This window comes from Ostrinia nubilalis, chromosome 24 (assembly GCF_963855985.1).
Source record: "Ostrinia nubilalis chromosome 24, ilOstNubi1.1, whole genome shotgun sequence".
NCBI classification, from domain to species: Eukaryota; Metazoa; Arthropoda; class Insecta; order Lepidoptera; family Crambidae; genus Ostrinia; species Ostrinia nubilalis.
The window spans coordinates 10470685-10490766 of NC_087111.1; the positions used below are offsets into that span (position 1 = coordinate 10470685).

Consider the following 20082-nt stretch of genomic DNA (forward strand, 5'->3'; position numbering starts at 1 on the left):
TATTTATGCTTAGTTATAAGAGTCGCATCTCAAACTTATTCTTTATGCTAATCTCAAATTCTCACGGTCTCAACCGATATTAATCCGAGCGCAGTGATAAAATACTAATTACATTACCGTATCAGATGGTCTAGTTGTGATAGTCTTACTTAAGTCATTAGAACAAGCATTAGCGGGGTATTGTAACAATGAAATCACGAGAAATATATCAGTGTTGTGGCTAATTGTTTGAAACCGTAGGAAAAAACGGCTTAATTGTCGGCTGATTAGGTTGGCGTGCCGGCGTACGGTTCGCAGAACAGTGGATACGGATCAAGTGACGCGGAAAGTCACTGCCTGAGGATGCCGGGATATCGAGTGATTTGAAGGGTCTGACGTAGAATGTGCCCTTCGCAAGTTAAGCACTTCGCACAATGCGCACTCTTCTACACAATGTTTAGGGCTGAAGAGTTTGTTTCTATAAAATTAGTATTGAAAATTTCATATTTTGCGAAGTGCAGGTTCTGCATCAGGCCCGATTTGAAAAGTTACGATAAAAGGGTCACTGTTTTAAGACGATACAATCTTGCATTCTTTTTAACGGTATGTGCAAGTGACTGGCTGCCTCTATTTCCAACTAAGACTGTTGTGTGATCTACTCGCTTGCCTCGCTTACATGGAACTGGTATGCAACTATACCAGTTATGTAACGCCACCTATAAAGCTTGAAACGGAGTGTTAAGCCACTTAAACCTTCAGAGAAGCTTGATTTTTGGCTCATCTTCAGCTAACAACTTTGTGTTCTTCTTTCAATCGGCTTGCTTTGTCATTGAGCGATTGAGTTATAGCTGACGCCAATAGCTCATAAACGCTGAATCCAGGATTTTACAGCCCAAAGTAAAATAAGAGGAAAAAGCTGGTATGGTATAATGATTCCATTTTGTTACCCTATTTATTTACAAGTAGATCCCAACTAATATTATAAATGCGAAAGTAACTCTGTCTGTCTGTCTGTCTGTTACGCTTTCCCGCTTAAACCTCGCAACCGATTTTGATGAAATTTGGCATAGAGATAGTTTGAGTCCCGGGAAAGAACATAGGATAGTTTTTTATCCCGGTTTTTGAAACAGGGACGCGCGCGATAAAGTTTTTCTGTGACAGACAAAATTCCACGCGGGCGAAGCCGCGGGCGGAAAGCTAGTATTATTATAAGACATTAAGAACAGTGATTAAGTAGAAAAGAGATTTCTTCACAAGGATTTTCTTTAATTGAAACCATTTGATCAGAATTTATAAAGTTTTTATTTCAACGAGTTTTCTTTCCTCAATTTCGGAAGTTCTAATGCGTCTTTGTAACAGATGAATGAACTGGCCAAGATATGGTCACCATATTAGTGGCACTAAATATAAAAAGACCAGTGTCATATCCTTGCGACTAGCTCAACATGTCACTGACTGTAGGCCCTTTTTGTGACAATGTAATTTACTATTGTCAGTATTGTTCTTGTGTTTAGAAAAGACTACACCAAGTCCATCTAGACAGCCTGATGTTGGTGACTTTATTTCAAAAGAATTACTAAGCGTTTCGATGACTCTTTTATAATGCGAACAGCTAGGGACTGGAATTCGTTGCCTGCTGCTGTCTTTCCCGAAGACTATAATCCGGGCGTTTTCAAGGTGAGAGTGAATAGGCACTTACAGGGCAGATATGTACCATCCTAGACTGCATCCCACTTAACATCAGGTGCGATTGTGGTCAAACATCTGCCTTGTTATGCTTAAAAAAAAAGAATCATATCGACGACTTGTACTCTATAACTTTTGACATGTCGAAAGTCGATGATTCTTGTCAGTTGATTTGGTGCGTCAACAGCATCAATGATTCACTGATAAGAAAATGTATTTTCTATATTGTTGCATGCAATTAGAATTCGAATATTTTGCCGACCGTACTCGGTAGTAACACCAGCCGGGTGTGGCCGCGCGGCCTACTTGGATCGGCCTCGCATAACGCGAAACGGACGATTTTGCGGCGAAAGTGGCTTCATAATCGATGTTAATTGATCTTCATCGTAATCATCACTTGATGTATCGATTCTGTCGCTCGTTTCTGAGCGAATATGTATTATGTTCTATGCAATGTATTCTTGAGTTTGAGTTTCTAGAATATTGAGTGCGCAAGTGCAGTGCTATGACCTATAGGACGTATTATTAACACGGAAAGGGATCGTAACCGTATCAACTCGAGGCGGTCAGTATTCTTTGTATGAAACTCCATATTGTAACGCACACTTATCCGCATCGTAACGTAAACGCTTCGACTAGCGGTTGACAGCGCGCGAAAAGCGATGACAGCTTGCGAAAGGCGATACAGTGTTGATACCTTTCCGAGTCGATAAGTCTGCTATGACCTTTGTTTCTCGGACGACTATTCTAACATTGATCATTGATATATTAAGGGTTTGCCACACTGGATGCGATCTGCGGACTAGTCAAAGTAAACGCAGTTCGCATTATGTATGACGAGCTTTTGCCCGCGGCTTCACACGTGAAATTTAGATGGTCACATATCGTCATTAATTATAGCCTATATATTATTCTGGTTTATAATCAATAATACTGTAAAGTTTCATCAAAATCCATTCAGTAGTTTTTGCGTGAAAGAGTAACAAACATCCAGACATCCACACAACCTTTCGCATTTATAATATTAGTAGGATTACCTACTTGGACCTGACCGGAGACCGCATCCAGTGTGACAAGTCTTTCAGGCTGTAATAATCAGGCTGTAATAAAATAAAAGGCCCTAATGATTCGGTATCGGACTGATTCAAGGATCTTTCTACGAGTTTTACGGTGTCTCTACATAATTTACTTTTGTTTTAGATTTCGACTCGATATTATGGTGTCACATCTCATTGTGTTTGAATTGATATTCACTGATCTTTATTTCTTACTTATCAGTCAGATAGCTATCAGTATCTTTACCAGACAGTCCCCGTATCTTCAAGACAAACATCGCCCGTCCACAACCGAGCGCACAGCATTAGCATTGTTTTTACCATTTTTTGCCGGTCGTTAAGTTATTAACGCGTTGAAAAACTGAATTTAGAGCCAGATGGCGTCACGCCACGGTCTTCTGATAAAAACTGCAGTTTACCTCAGCCACCGAGGAGACCACTTCCAGCAATTAGGCGGTATTAACATATAAAATTACCGTCAAATGAGCCTTGTATGGATCTAATTTATTATGTTTTGATGAGTTTGGTTTTTTATTGGGGCACTATCGGGGGGTAGGGCAGCTAAAACGGCCACTACGACCAGTGCTTGCACAAAATTAGCAATCAAATCTATTCATAACAACAACATGTTGCAAAATGATATAAAAATATTTTCAAGATCTTTCTTTTAATTAATTTCAAAGCATTTACAACTTTTTTAAAGTAGAGATCATTTTACTCACAAAATGGTGTAAGTAGCAATTAGTTTTCAATCAACTGTAAATTAAAATTTATAAAAATTTACTCAATTGACTTGTCTAAACAGTTACGTCATAGGCTTGCATTGTCACACAAAATCTATGGGAGTTAACAAAAAGTGTGGAAATTGTTAGGTGATGTCATACTATACCTGTCTTCCGAGTCAAGACTTAGTAGTATCTAGTACTTGTAGATTCGAACTTGTGTGCAATCTCACAGACTGACCTGTTTGTTCTCCCTATACTACGTCCCACCGGTGAGCCATCGCCTGATTGTAGTATTTATCGGGACTTAGTGCTGGTCGGCTGGCTTCCCTCGCTTCCTACGCTGCAGCTTTTTGTGTCCCAATCAGCTAAATTGATTCTTTTTGTATGGTTATAGCACATTTCTGTGGCAAAATAGCATCTATGAAAAAGAGATAAGGTGCCACTGTGTATAGCTGGATGTGCCGGCGTCTACGACTATCACGGACCTAGTTTTGATCTGTCTGGAGAGTTTTGTTGGTTTTACAATGATTTTTACGAGGATTGTTTATAATATTTTTTCAATTATATGGGTATGTAACTATCAAATATTGTCAGATAACAACACTGGTCAATTTACAACGACAACGTCAGTTTTACTTTGACTTTCAAATTGGTCTAAAGTCAAACGATTTTAAAACCTCGAGTGGAAAACATCGGAACTAATAACTCAGTATTGATAGTAGCTCCCTCCTGTCAATGTCATATCTAGGACACTTCAGTGTTGTACAACTTTATGGCTGAGTTGCACCACCTAACTTTAAACGTGACTATAACAATAATCGGTGTATTTTGTATGGAGTTTGACAGATTTTTGACGTTTGTCCAAGTTAAAGTAAGATGGTGCAACCCAGCCTAAGACTTACGCCCGTATTCACGAACATTACTATGAGGTCTCACAGTACGCGTGGACGCACAGGGTGACACACGAACCAATGTGAGAGCTCTATTCAACGTTGTGCGTTCGATTTGCTGCTTGAATTATGCAAGCATCGTTTGTGAATAAGGGCGTTAGTTGCACCATCTAAGTTTGACGGTAACTTAAACGATAACTGCTGTTTTTTGTATGGAGTTTGACAGATTTTTGACGTTTGTTAAAGTTAAAGTAAAATGGTGCAATCCAGCCTTAGCGTATGTAGTATTTGAGACTTAGTGCTGGTCGGCTGGCTTCCTTCGCTTCCTATACTGCAACGGGTTGCTTTTTGTGTCCCGATCAGAAGTAAATTGATTGTTTTTGTGCGTATATCACGGACGTGGTTTTGTTCTGCGTCTGGATATAGGTTTTGTTAGTTTTGCAGTATTATGATAATGTTATAGGTTCGTGAGACTGGTGGATAAGTTATAAATTAGTACATATAATCAATCAGACAGCTCCAGTAGTCACGGTCTTGAAGAGAGATTTTTCTGATAGATTTTTTTTTACAAATAGGCATAATAATAACGGTTGCACATAAGAACACAAAGAAAGATTCGATGTCCATTGTAATAAGTCTCAACTAAGCATAGGTATGTCGTGACCCACAGTGACCAAGGACTTCAATGCTGGTTTTCAGTGCCTGGTGTTTAGGATTACAAGTCTGCAATTAGACTTAGTACGTAATGTAAAAGAACTAAAAATAGATATAATAACAACGACTCGCCGACCAATCTGCAATACTCATAATAAAGTGTAAAATTAAACCAATATTTGTTCAAAACTTTGTTTAAAGTCAAAAAAGATTTTAGAGCTCTCGCATAACTCGCTCACAGTTAACCACTCGGACGCGACGACAGGTTCTGGGCCGGCAATTTGGGCCCATTATCGGCCAGCTGCGCGATTAACGTAAAATGTTTGCCGTGCGTAATTCGATTATTGGATGGAAAGAGGGTTCTTTTCAATGTTTTAAAATTTTGTTGAGACTTGGAGGTTCACTTCGAAAGAATTGAACTTTCTTAAGGATCGAGGTGATACATCATGAGATGTACAGAACTGAAACTGTCACTACGACCGCAGATAGTTCAGAATAAAAAATAAATAAATAAAAAACTTCCAAATTGACACTGATGCTTTGGTTAGCTAACAGTATTTGAGTGTAGTTAATCTTGTCTAGGCATAACAATGTTAGAAACGGCGTGAATGGCTTATAAGTAGTGCCTTTAATTGTAAAGATATGATATTGCAAGTATGGTATGAATCGGAAGTAATTGGCACGAACAGGGTGGTAAAATTGAATATAGGTAATGTTATGGAATATACGATGGTAAAGACCAGTTGTAAAGCAGTAAAAACTGCTCAATGTTTCGACCCGCTTGGCTGGCATTTAAAATCGATAATTTGACGTTTGAGCAATAGGCAACATCCAATATGAATCGAAATGTCATTTTTGAATTATTTTAGAAAGTGTCCGTTGAAATGTCAAGTTTTGACCTGAATAATGTAGCATTATTTTGATGAGCCTATCTGATCTAAAGCGTTGCTAGTTCACACTAAAACTGAGCACAAGTTTATATTTCGTAATTTTTAGTCTCCACGCATCATATTACCTTCAAATACTGACACGCAAAATGTTAAACGCTGCCCAATTACTTAACAAGGGTTAATCCGGCAATGAAACCATCCCCCCAGCTGAAGTTTGGTCTGATTAACTAAATCAACACCTCTCAATCTCAGACGACGCAGGCGCGTCACCCTCCTTTTACCCCACCCGTTTCGCCCTCTATTCACCCCGGGGGAGGAGCCGCGGGTGCCGAGAGGTTAACACGAGGCACTGCGGGAATGCGACAGGGTGATTGAGCGTCTTAATGCTTCTGATCTGTGTCTTACGAGGTCTGTGCACCAGAAATACATGAGATATAATGTATGGTACAGTCACTAGCAACTTTACAACAACTTTAGACTATATTTTTTCTTGCAAAATAGCAACTAAATATTTTTTTTTATCCTCAACGAGGAAGCTCTTGGCTTGTATCTCACCTGATAGTGATGATGATTACAAGTTGATAACATGCTACAGTTTTTAGCTTCGTGTGCTATCGTTCAATTTTAATTAATAGTCTCTCTCTACTTTCAAGTTAAAAGCATTTTTTTTAATGTAATTATTTTTATAGTACCTTACAAAATATAATTCAGAGGCAAAAATAGCCCCAAGACTTTGGTACCGGACTGTCGAATAGAGAATCAAGGAACTCTAGTTGGATCCCCTCGACCGTTGAACTAATGTGGTAAACCCATTTCTGATACAAGAATATTTGCTTACTCCGAGGGGTTAACAGGGATTATGCACCTAATTTGACAACGAGAACAAAGCTAGACTTAGTAGCTTTGTAACCCAGCCGGGTTGCATCATCTTACTTTAACTTGAACAAACGTCAAAAATCAAAAACTCCATACAAAAAGCACCGGTTATCGTTATAATTACGGTTAAAGTTAGGTTGTGGAAGTCAGGTTAAGCCATTTACAAATAAAAAAGTCACATGATTGGGCGGGTCGTATAACAATTTTATGACTGTCCAAAATAGAGACAGGTGAAGCAAGTAAATAAAAAGACAGGAAGTCAAATCAATCAATCGCCCATTTATATACAAAGTCCGGTATATAATATACATTTACTTGTTATATTCAACGCCTATTTCACTCGTTGATTACAAATTGATTTTATAAATAAGCAGTAACTAATATTTCCTGGGCGGATATAGTTATTGCTGGCAACACTAAACCGAACGGTTTGAAGATAGAACTTGGGTCGATGAACTTTAATTATTGTAGGGGAGACCGAGGTGAGTTGTAACAGAGGAGATTTTTTGGAACTCAGTAACTATCAAACGGGACTATTCTGCAATTCCTGTGTAGCTAGGATCTACAGCTTGACCGCCAATAAAAACCCAACCAGTGAAGGTCAAGTTTGTCCCGGGGAAAGTTAACTGTCATTGGACCCGCAAGGAAATTAATCAGAAGAACATAGGAGTTCGAAGTTCTATCTATCAGTGAAGCGCATGCAACGCACTACACATCCTCACGGACTGCGGACCTTTGATGCGCAAGCGGAGCTTACACCTGGGCAAACACATCCTAAGCCCACAGGGTATAAAACATATCGCCCCCAAAAGATACTGCCTACCTAATAGATGCAGGACTCGGAGGCGAAATGTAAGGAAAACAGTGGCGCTCACAATAGATCGATACCGGTCGCAGTGATAGGGACTTTATAGAAGTAGAATAGCCGCTCAACACAAAAAAAATCAGCAAGCTCCCAGAAGCACGCATTTGTTAGCTCGAGATTTGAACAAAAATACACGCATTGTTACAAGCTCGCTAGTAGTTAATAAGTTCCAAAAAATCGATGTCACAACTCTCTTCTGTTACTACTCACCTAGGTCTCCTCTATCCGGATGTTAATGTTATTTTACTACTTGCTGAAGGCGAGATAGAGCCAACGCCGCACTATAAAGCTCTAACCTTTTGTTAAATTTAACTGTAAATTAACTTTAATTAAAAGCATTAAGATTGTACTTCCTTATAGTGCCTAACGTAAATTAAAATTAACTTATTTCACTAACTATTTAACGATCAAGTAGAGGGGATGCAGCGTTCGTTGGACAAGATAGATGTGATTAATCCCAAATTTGAAATTTCGTAAAGTCTAGTCCAGTAAGTTCTTTATTGTATATGGAAACAAGGTTACAGAAAGATCTTAAAATAAGTACAAAGTATCACTTAATCCTACACTGTCTGGCATATACACATTTAACTTTAATATAAAGACACGGGTCTTAACGCGACGTTTATTAATGAGTTACATTATGTACTCACGGCTTGACGTTTCGGCCGAAACGCGTTAAGTCCCGTGTCTTTCTATTTTAGTTGAAATGGAACGCGAATGTTTAAAATCTTATATACACATTTAATCTTATATTTATTTATCTTTCTTTATTTTATAAAGAGAGTCATAGACCTATCACATCCAGAGAGACATTTCACATAGACCCATAGACTACAACAGTTCTCTGAAATAAACAAAAATTACTCCCTATTTACATCTATCAAGCTACGAAATCCGCGTTCTTTACCATACCAGTGTACCTACGCTATGGTACGTTAATACAAATGGGTTTAACCTCTTTAAGTCCAGTTAAGCTAACCCTAACCGATGTTAACCTAAACGATGCTATCGCGCGAGCCGTTTCCGCTTCGAATACGATTCAATGCGGCGCGTTACTAATTCCGCTGTACTTTGCATGTAGCCTTGCTGAAAGGTACAGTCAACAACAGTAAACTAATTTATAAAATCGCTCTTATCACAACTGCTTAAGATAAAGTAAAGTAAAACAATAAAAAGTCATTTATTGCTAATAAAATGTTAACAAACAACACCCTTCGTTGTACAGTCAGCGTTCAAATACTAGTTCGTGACACTTAAAGTAGTCAAAGTTCGCAAGACGTCTATGTTACAATTGGAATAAGTTTAAGTTGTCAACTTTTGGCCACTATGGGTGTCACAAACTATTTGATGCTGACTGTATGAGTACCTAAGCTGTGCTTGTGTCGCGGCAGTAGCTTTGAAATGAAATGAAATAGTTTATTCAGTACACAGCTCAAACCATTGGACGGATCGGGCTGAAATTTGGCATGCAGGTAGATGTTATGACGTAGGCATCCGCTAAGAAAGGATTTTACGAAACTCCATCCCTAAGGGGGTAAAACGGGATCCACGCGTACGAAGTCGCGGGCGGCCGCTAGTTTATTATAAGTGTGTAATTTTCTAAAGCAACAAACAGCAATCTATAGCTAGAAAGAAGATGGAATGTCACAAAATAATTTGGCAACAATTTATTTCAGACACTGATTACATTATTGAAAGTAAATTCTTCATCTATCGTAACTATCGACGTGCTTATTAACATTATAACCAATTCTATCTGTTCATCATTAACATGTCACGTTAATAATACACGCAGTAGCGAAATTACGCGCACGCAATAATCAAACGTGTTTCAAAAATTCTTATTTGTAAACCATCATTACAGCTATTATTACTTAAGATTACCCACAAAATGGCTACCCATAATTTTCTAAGCCAAACATTAATCAAGAAAACTAACCGGGCAATATAAATTGCTTAACCCGTTACCAATTATAATATCACAAAGAGACCATTAGAACCTCCAATTGATCTTTCACAACTACATTAAATGTCACGATTGTCCGTCTCGCTCCAACCAGTCACATCTCGCACACCGTCTCTCTCGCACGCAATCCGACGGAACCACTAGGGAGAACGTAACTCGTAAAAATGGCAAATACCTAACAACCCCAATTTGTCGCGTAATAGCTTCTCTCTCTCCCACACCGCTCCGTCCCGCTCGCACGCTAATGGATCGACAATAAAGTAATATAGAGATAAATAGCTTTTCGCTTAAATTTTGGCCCAATTCACGCTCTACCCCCTTAATTGCGTATCTCCCCTCCTTTTGCATCTCTCTCGCACTCTCGGCCGCGTCTCAGGCCGTCTCTGTCAGCTGTTAATCCGTAGGGGAACGGTATGATCGCGTACATAAGTACTTAATCGCATTTGGGCCGTGTTGCCAGTGCTGCCCTCTATTTATTTAGTACGGGTAGCGTTATGATGTGCTCTCCCTACCCTATTAAAGCAATTGTTTGTGGAGACTTATGAGTTTTATTATTCGAGAATGATCGACACAGTTGGTTACTATTCCGCGGGGTATTCTTTCGGGTAACAATGTCGGCAGATGCATTTTTCTCTGTATGAGGGTGAATTAAAATTTTATTGTCATTCCACGGGTGGAGTTGGGACATTAAATTTGCATCAGAAGACGATAATTGCTTGTTCATTTGTTTAGGACAGTTGTTTGTAACGCTTTTGTGTGCGAGTTTATGGTCGGTCGAAGTTCAAAACGTAGTAAATGAATTTATGTGTCAATTTCATTCAACTTTTGTGTGATTGCACTAAATTTCGGAAAACAAAATAAGTATGGATCATTTATCTAACAATTCAAGTGCGTATGACAACCGATGATCCGTCTTTCTTGGACATCTGAAAGTATACAGTAAAATAAAAAAGTTACAGCTTCTTACATAGGTTTTGTGTTCACAAGTGTAATAAATATTTAGATGATTTTATAACGTAGATCGTGATAAATTTAAGTAAGAAAAACTAAAACCCAACTACGACAAAAAACGACGCTGAAAAAGTATAAAACAAGATTTTCAGAATACTGAACTGAACAAAGTTGCTAATGTAGGTAGTTGCATAGTAATTTTTATGTTTGGAAAGGCGTAGTCACACGTTGTCAAAGTGCTACGGTAGGTAGGTATACATGTAACGTGTGACTACGCCTTTCCAAACATAAAAATTACTATGCAACTACCTACATTAGCAACTTTGTTCAGTTCAGTATTCTGAAAATCTTGTTTTATACTTTTTCAGCGTCGTTTTTTGTCGTAGTTGGGTTTTAGTTTTTTTACTTGTTATTATTTGTACTATTTTGGTGATAAAGTGCATTTGTGGCGCATAATATTAACAAAAGTTAAATTGATGAACTAATAAGTAGTAAAGAAGCTACGAACGAAAAGATGTGAATTATATGCAATCAGCCCATGAATACAGGTAAAGTCACAAGCAAATGCTAGTAATATATATATTCAAAATGTACAAGTAAAGCGCTTTCAAATGATACCAAACACGGCATATTTATCTTAACTTTATTTTTTTACTCTGTATGTTTTGTCCGCTAGAGGGCGCCACATTAGATTTTGTGAAACTCCATATAGCCTATAACCAGCGGACAATTAAGACGCTTCTAATGATATGTCATTTGTCGAATTCTGATAAGTAGTTTAGAAGTTACGAGGGAACACATGAACATACATACATACATACATAGCCTGTCAAAATCATAACCCTCCTTTTGCTTTGCCGTAGTCGGGTAAAAATGACTATTTCAGTCTTTATTATAACCGCTAAATTAACTTAATTCAAATATAAGAAGACTTATGAAGTTTTCAGAATTTCTCAACTCCCAGTAACATTTTAGAACATATGGCAACACAGAAATAAAGATAAATTAAAAACACGGTGAGTATTAATTCACCTTATTTATTTTAAATCAAGGGGCACACCCGCAAACCCCAATTGAGATTGGTATCATGAACAACTCATCAATACTAACAGTTCAAATTTGCGAAACCATGGTGAACGGTCCCTGGGGCCCATCAACACTTTGCCAACCAATTCTGACCCCTTCCCCAATGAAATAAAGTTCATTTCGTAAGTTTTACGGGACCCTAATTCCTGAATAACTCTTGGGAGACGTATAGCGTTGTAAGTCATGTTTTATGTATGTTTTGTCTCGCTCAGATTTTGAGTGAAAAATGAGATGCCTGCTGGAGAATGGAGCCAATTTATTTGCTACTTGTTTGGAATAAAAATTTATTAAAATTTGAAATATTGACACGGAACAGTCAATCTTCTAAAAAAAGAGATTATCAGTGTCGTTTGATAAAATAAATAATGTAGAAATTGATTTAATTTTACGCAATAACTTAGCCTATATCTTTAATTTAGTTGTTTCTCAATATTAAATAGATAAATTATGAATAAGAAATAACTAAAGAGTTTTCTTTAATGAAAACTTGAATGCTTGAAGTAGATAGAGCCGGACATAATATTATTTGGAACTGGATAGTCTCTACATATTTCAAAATACTTTTAATGCAAACGAAAGTTAACCAGAAGTTACCTTTTCGCGCCAATCAACCTATTTTTTTTAAATAATTTTGCCTAATTTCTTATATTTTTCTGAAAAACCTTACTCAAAAACGGATACTTACTGATAGTTAAGCGGAAAATTCACACAGAAATCATGCTTTTACTACAACAAAGCTTCCATATATGAACATTGAACAGTATGAATACGTTAAGTATTAACAGTAACTTCGTACTAATCATACCTTCCATTGCTTACAATGTCATCACGCACACAAAGGGTTAACAAAATGACATCTCTACTCACAAAACCTGGTAGTTATTGCTTACTTATTGCACAGCACATGGCACTGTAGATTTTTGTTTTAATATAGCTCTTAATATAACTGAATAAGATTCAACTATGTTAATGTTGATGTGCCGTTTGTGAGAACAAAGCCGAATTTTACTCGGTTGTACAGGCAGTAAAATTAGATTTATTGCTGCTAAATATACTGTATGGTTTACAGTCGTATGAGGATAATAGGGAAACAAAAGAAGACAATGTAACGCTGAGGAGTTAATTGTCGGCATTAAAATGAGGTATGTGTTACATTAAGTGAGGTATGTGTTACATACCTTCCGTTGAGGTTGTGCGAATGACAGACTTTTCTTGATGCATTTGTTCATTGCATGTACGGTCAACAGCACGTCAACGTAAACACTGTGGTATCTTACGTAGTTGCGATAGGGGCGACATTGCAACGAAAATGTATAGCTTGATGTGCTGTCGACTGTACTTAAGTATTATGAACTAGCTTTCCGCCCGCGGCTTCGCCCTCGTGGAATTTCGTCTGTCACAGAAAAACTTTATCGCGCGCTTCCCTGTTTCAAAAACCGGGATAAAAACTATCCTATGTCCTTATCCGGGACTCAAACTATCTCTATGCCAAATTTAATTAAAATTGGCTCAGTGGTTTAGGCGTGAAAGCAAGACAGACAGACAGACAAACATACAGAGTTACTTTCGCATTTATAATATTAGTATAGATAGTATAGATGTACAGGAATCAGGTGCTATTTTCGGAAAATTACTGGCAAACTAAATGTTAACTATAACCAAACCAAGTTTCGTTCACTACAAAATTGTTTATTTAATAATTTACACAACATTTTGTTCCTCAAAGCAAAGTGTTTGGTGATCACTTTTTAGTAAGCAGTAACTGAACACTTTTTTCAGTGAACTATTATATCGTGTTTTGTCAAAAATGTAATTTATATTTTTTATTTGTGTTTAAGTTGTAAATAATGCCATGCAAACTCTGCATTATGTTTAAAACTAAACCGGCAAAACATTTTGAAAATCAATTTATTATTTCATTAATAAATCAGTGCATTTTTTAAACTAAACATGGAAGCTTTGCTATAACCTAAACAAATTCAAATCAATAAACCTTCGATATTTAAATCTACCAATCAACACACCATCACCCTCCCCTCTCCACGCACCATTACCCTCAAAAGGCCAGGAAGCTCCCTGATTGATATTTGATGTTTGGTACCCACTTAATGTACCGTGGCCATACTAATGCCGTATTAGAAGGGAACCCCCCAGCCTCTGGACTGGAAAGCATCGGCCAATCAGATGCCTTCGCTTTTTCTGCTGAAAACAAAAAAAAAACTTTTTTTTCTCAGCTCTAGTCGCATCATTGGACAACGTTAATTTAAGAACATTAATGAAGCAAATTAAATTAGTTACCACGTTAGATTGGAGGTGCTGAAAGTATTTTGAGACTAGTGTAATTACGAAAGATATTTTTTGTGACAATAATGTTTTTTGTTGGACTATTTTTATGAATTTATGTAGAGATCACGTTCTTTTTGTCATTCGGCTACATATTTTTATCATTAGTATTATTTTGTTACTTAGTAGAGTCAGTTCTTAATAGTATGTTAGAACTAAGTTAGAAGTCAAATTTAGCTTTTTTTATATGTATTAGTCAAAATGTATTTCTTGTTACATACATTTATGTAACAAGAAAAACATTTTTCGCAAAACAATCGAATACTAAAACGTTAAACCCATCATTCGTTATCGAACATAAAATAAGCAATACCAAAATGGCGTCTTAGCTTTTTCAATTGGCAATAATTTTCCAATTTTCCATAAGCATAAACTGTATTGCTTTTAAAACACCACTCCAATATGTAAGCGGTAATACATTGCCGTGAAATTACATACAAACATGCAATAAATTACATTTACTTGTAGTGGATAAAGTCACCAGTAAAATAATTTCAATGGAATACAGTTTTATTGGTTTTTGTATAAAAACAATGCATTTGTAGGCTGAATTACGAATTGGCTTTTGCCAAAGAATACAGTGAACATATTTTGCTATCTTGCTATGCATTTATACTAAGTATTTTCATGAAATTCCAAACATTCGTACACACAATATTATAGCGTGAAAGTATGACCTTGTTTATTTACCGACATCATCGAAGTCTAAATGAAAATATAATTAAAGTCGATAGGGTTAACCATATGTTTGCTAAAGGTAGAACACTAAGGCCGAGTTGCACCACCTAACTTTAACGGTAACTATAAATAAATAATAAATAAATCTTTGGACAATTTCACACAGCGCCAGCTAGCCCCAAAGTAAGCAACTTAATGCTTGTGTTATGGGTGCTAGCTTAACGGATATACTACTTATATACTTTTTTTAAATACATACATATTATTATACATAGTAACACCCAGACCCGTCACAGAAATTAAAATTCATCATTTCAATTTCTGCCCGGCCGGGAATCGAACCCGGGACCTCTCGGCATAGTAGTCCGTTCTGAACCACTACACCAAACGGCCTTAAAATAAGATGGTGCAGCAACCCAGCCTTAGGCTCGGTTGCACCATCTTACTTTAACTTTGACAAACGTCTAAAAACTGTCAACCTTCATACAAAAAACACCGGTTATCGTTATATCACAGATAATATAATGTTATAGTTACGGACAAAGTTAGGTGGTGCAACTCAGCCTAAAACATATAAGCTTTAAACTTTTTCATTTCTAACTTTATTAATTAATAGCTTCATTTATGACAAATTATTGCGCCAAATGATTTCTTTTCTCTTAAGTTTTTTTTTAAATAGTAAAGAGTAAAAACGTTATTTTTATTGGCGAAGGCATCCGTACATCCAACCTATTTCCACGAAACTTTTTAAGCTATACGCATTAACCCTCCTTGTTTATTGGCCTTGCATCCCGACCCTGGCTGGATACAATCTGAATAGATTTCACAAGCCATTACCCGCGTGACAAATGGCACAATATGGCGGAGATTTTGCGCGGGAAACTAGAAAACTTTTCGACGTTGGATTTTCTTTCAATAGTAAATGATAAATGAACGCGAGAGGGTTGCGTTGGATTTTTATTGGCTCTTCCCTCAATCCTTTATCGTTTATTATTACTATGAACATGTTTTTCGTAGCTTGATGTGTAATAAAAGGAAAGATATTTATTATTTCCCACGGCCATATAATAGTTATTAGAATGATAATTTCATATTATTAATTACACGTCAGGGTAATAGCTTGTGGTGTTTGCATAATTTGATTTCAATACTTTAAAAAATTGATTTGACACGAGGATGTGTCATATTTTATAATAAGTTGTATAACAATCGGTATAGTAGGTAAATTACGTCTTTGCAATTGACTAAAATCAAAATTTCTTCTTCCACAGGTAAAAGTATGGTTCCAAAATAGAAGAACGAAGCATAAAAGGATGCAGCAAGAAGAAGAAGCAAAGACTGGCACCAAATCTGGTTCCTCGAGCTCCAAGCCAGACGACGGCAGCCAGTTCAACAACTCCTACGAAGAAGACGAAGAACTAATAGACATGGATATGGACGATTTAAGTGAAAGTGAAAACGAAACGTAAAAGTTTCAGGACACAGTGACTGTAAATATTAATTGTAACTTAGTTATAGACGTTAATTACTCTTTATTTATTCGAGATCGATCCGAGATTGATTCTATTTGGATTAGCTAATCCAACTTTGATTAAGAAACTTTAATTTACAACCATGAAGTTTAATCTTCCACAAAATTCAATCGACGACTCCAATTCACTAAAAAAAGGTTAATTCACACCAATTTGTTAAACATATTTTGAAAACGGAACGTGTCATTAATTTAACGGTCCACATTTCAAGATGGCGGCTTGTTAGCGCGTCATGACTTATTAGATAACAAAATTGGTCGTATTATAATAGTTTTGGGGCTAAATTAATTAAAAATGCCTCTTCGAATGCGTTCCTCGGTGATGTGGGTACAATTAGACATTTAGATCTTAAAGGCTGATAGGTCGTGGTTTCTAAACGAGCTCTGTCAACGGTGAAGAGGATAGGCGGATATAATAACCGCGCGTTGGAGCAGGACGGTCGATATTTATAGAGATGGAGGCGATTATTGCATCGTTTGGCCTATTATTAAGAGATACGTTCAGAAACGGTCTATCTTGGGCTCGGATCGCGTTCAGTAATTGCGTGGACGGCACGAAATTGTTTTTAATCTGTTGACGATTGTTCTCTATGGCTATTTGTCTACGCGCTCGATTTGGGCGATATTATCTGTGGTAGGCGTACGCGCTCGAAGTGAGCATACAACGTGACTACAATCATATTTAATATGGTCAAGAATGCGTTATGGGTTCTAAGATCAATAGTTAAGCGTGTTATAAAACACAATTTCATTATATTAATAGTCACTATTGACTCTACATTTTACATACCGGTTTTTTATGAACACACTTACCGGATTAACTTCTAGGGAAGACTATGAACTAGGGATAGACTTCTTAAAAACCTACTTTTTATTTCGAAGAAACGAACTTTTGATTTCTATTGCGCAAAGAATAAAAATAGCTAATTACAATCTATTTTTAGGTTTCGGAATAGTGCCTCTGGGATTTTTGTGTGGCTAAAATTAAACCACTCTATTTTCGTCAAAACTACTTTTAGGAACTACAAGATTTATTGTCTTTTGCTTGTTTTACTTTTAAAAGTTAATTGCGTTATATTTGAGGACAATATAAAACACAACCTAATTATCTCAAAAATGTAGAGCGAAAAAACAAAAATAACTAAAAGATATCAACATTGATGAACGTAGGCCTACGTTGGTTGACTCTACATTGAGTAATCAATCAACCAATAAAGCATTTATTGTGTCACTTAAAGGACATACAGTAAGCAGATCTTAAATGTTTATATAAGTCTAACAGTCTGTCGAAAAGACAAAATAAAGACAAAGAGAAAATATTTCATTAAAATTCAATCCATTGTTAGTTGTTTAAAAACGCATACCGTTCCCAAAACAAGTTATTACCACACCGGTAATACCTAAATACGTTGTTTTAAATCGATTCGTAAATCGATACGAGAACTCGATACTCGTCATCGTAAATCAAACGAACAAAAGACGGAAAAGAAAATACAAATTAGGCTTATAATCGTGCATTAAGCTCATTCGCCATTTTGAGCACGTCACAGACAACTTAAGGTCGTAGAAGCCGCAAAAGCTTAGTATTTATTTTGACATTAATTTTATAAAAACGCCAGGACATAACATTTTCCCTTTCTGTAACAAAATGAGAATAATTAAAACAACATAAGATGTAACAAGGTTTCTGATATGCTGTATAAAAAGTATAAAAACACATTATCATAATAATTTTGACAACTGTTTCAAACTTTCCTTCCTCCTTCGATGAAACGTAGCTGATTATTTTAATTAATTTCTTGTTACTAAGTATGGGACGAAGAGATATTGCGTCTTGATTTCTGAAAGTACAAATTATTGCCTTAAAAAAGAGGAAGAATAAAATGTATGGCTGAGAAAAGATCAATTACGTTACTTTTTGCCAGCTCTACCCACTACATTATAATGCTACAAAAAATAGATTTTACAGTAAATCGAAAAACAATTGGGTTTTGACCTTTGTACCTATGTCTTTAAATAGTTGCCGCGTTGGTTAATAGTGTCAACTATGTTATGTTTTGGTGTTTTACCTCTATAGGTCTGAAGATTGAACGTTTGGAAATGTAGAGTCTAAGAGCTTATTAGTCTGTGGAGTGCACCGAGCGCTGTTGTTTTCCGTCGTAAAGATTTTACTGCTTTTGAATGCGTTATGAATTTGTTTTTGAAACAGACTTGCGCCACGAATAAGTTGGCTCTGATCATTTGCATAATTTTTGTAATGATACAAAGACTTTGAGTTGAATAATTTAGTATTTATTTTTTGAGAAGTAGGGATTATGAACTATGGCAGTTATCAGTCATAATTCATACAACAAATTCTTAGGCACAAAACTTTATCGGAGCTCGAGTTGACGAATTTTGCGATTGATTCGATCCACCCAAGGTATAGGTACATAAGGTACCATTATCTCTAGGTTACTTAAATCTAATATTTGAATATTCAAGTTTCAATATTGTTCTTATCAATCGATGCCCAAAAGATTTAAATCATTTGCTGAATTTCAAAATTAAACTAATCACAGGCCAGAATATTTCCCTAAGTGTAGGTAGATTTGAGCTTGAGTTTCGTTTCGAAAATTTCGGACATAAGACTCTTTTTATTTTATGAATCTCTCTGAAATAATTTTCAGAACCTGAATCTCAAGTATAAATCCAAGACAGTGTTAGTTGAATCTCAACATTTAGACCAAACTTATGCTTTTAAACGTAGATTCATTTTCAGACATTAGGCATATTTCAGGCATATTTAAATCCTAGAAAGTACGTCCATCGTTATCACCCGCGGTACTTATTACCCTTGTCGCCGAATACAAATTAAAATTAAATACCATGACCGCCATTTCCATTTTCAGCTCAATTGCCCGCAGGTTTAATTGTCGATATTCATTAGCTCGCGATTAGCGGCCATGTTGGTATTTTACGATGTATTCTAGTGTTTTTAATTATGCGCCCATTGATTGCCACTAATTCATCGATTATGAATTTTCTAGCCTACGTCTTTCCCGCGGTTTTGAATATCAGTACAGGAAATGGTTTTTAAGAGAACCAAAGTAACTGACATAACCTGCAAAATTGTCAGACTTACGTGGCAATTCATTCATTTACTCACAGTTCGTAAAAGTGACGGTAAAAAAGCTCTAGAGAGGTGACCAAGGGACGGAAGATGTAGTGCAGTAAAGCCTCCTACTTGATGAACCGATGATTTAATGAAGGTCGCGGGAAGCTCCTGTAACCGACATAGCTTGCAGAATTGCCAAACATAAAAGGCATTAGGAGGGGCACATAATTTGTAGAACTGATGGTAGTTGGATTTCAATGTTCTAGAGTGGCGACCACGGTTCGCTAGGGAATTCTTGGAGCAGGACTTTGTCCAGCAGTCAACATCCTTTGGATGATTCTACTTGAAGAAGAAGTTAGTCTTAGATACCACATATCCCTGAATCCCCTAGGAACGAGGTTTAAAGGGTATCCTAATTATGTTCGTAACATTACAATTGGTATAATTGTTATCAAATGTTTTTTTTTAAGTACAGATAGACGATTTTTTCTTAATTTTAGTATTGGAGTCGCCGGTTCATGAAGATAAGAACGACTATAATTGGTTTTTAATTAGCAAAGAGAGACGTTGATAATCAGCTATAAATTGTTTCTACGCTCGTGGCATAGACAAAATCCTTCAATTTGTCTGTAATTTCGACAACGATCTTAATGAACATGGAGAAATGTGGTAGTAATGAAAAATAATATGCGTTTGACAGTTTTGGTTGGACGTAGCACCCTCTTCCATTTTCATAATATCGTTGTTGTATTTTAGCTTTTTTCGTAAATAATCTTATGTTATTACAATTAGTTTTTAGGATTCGATTAT

The 20082-nt window shown here is 36.5% G+C and overlaps 1 protein-coding gene across 1 annotated transcript in view; it reads left to right on the top strand.

Annotated features, from left to right (window-relative positions):
• LOC135083966 (homeotic protein empty spiracles-like) overlaps nt 1-17866 on the top strand; it is a 46478-nt gene extending 28612 nt beyond the window's left edge. Inside the window, exon 3 of the mRNA XM_063978729.1 lies at nt 15916-17866. Coding sequence (XP_063834799.1) covers nt 15916-16113 — 198 coding nt within the window. The 3' untranslated portion in view covers nt 16114-17866. The remainder of the gene's footprint in view (nt 1-15915) is intronic.
• The last annotated feature ends 2216 nt before the right edge of the window (nt 17867-20082 follow it).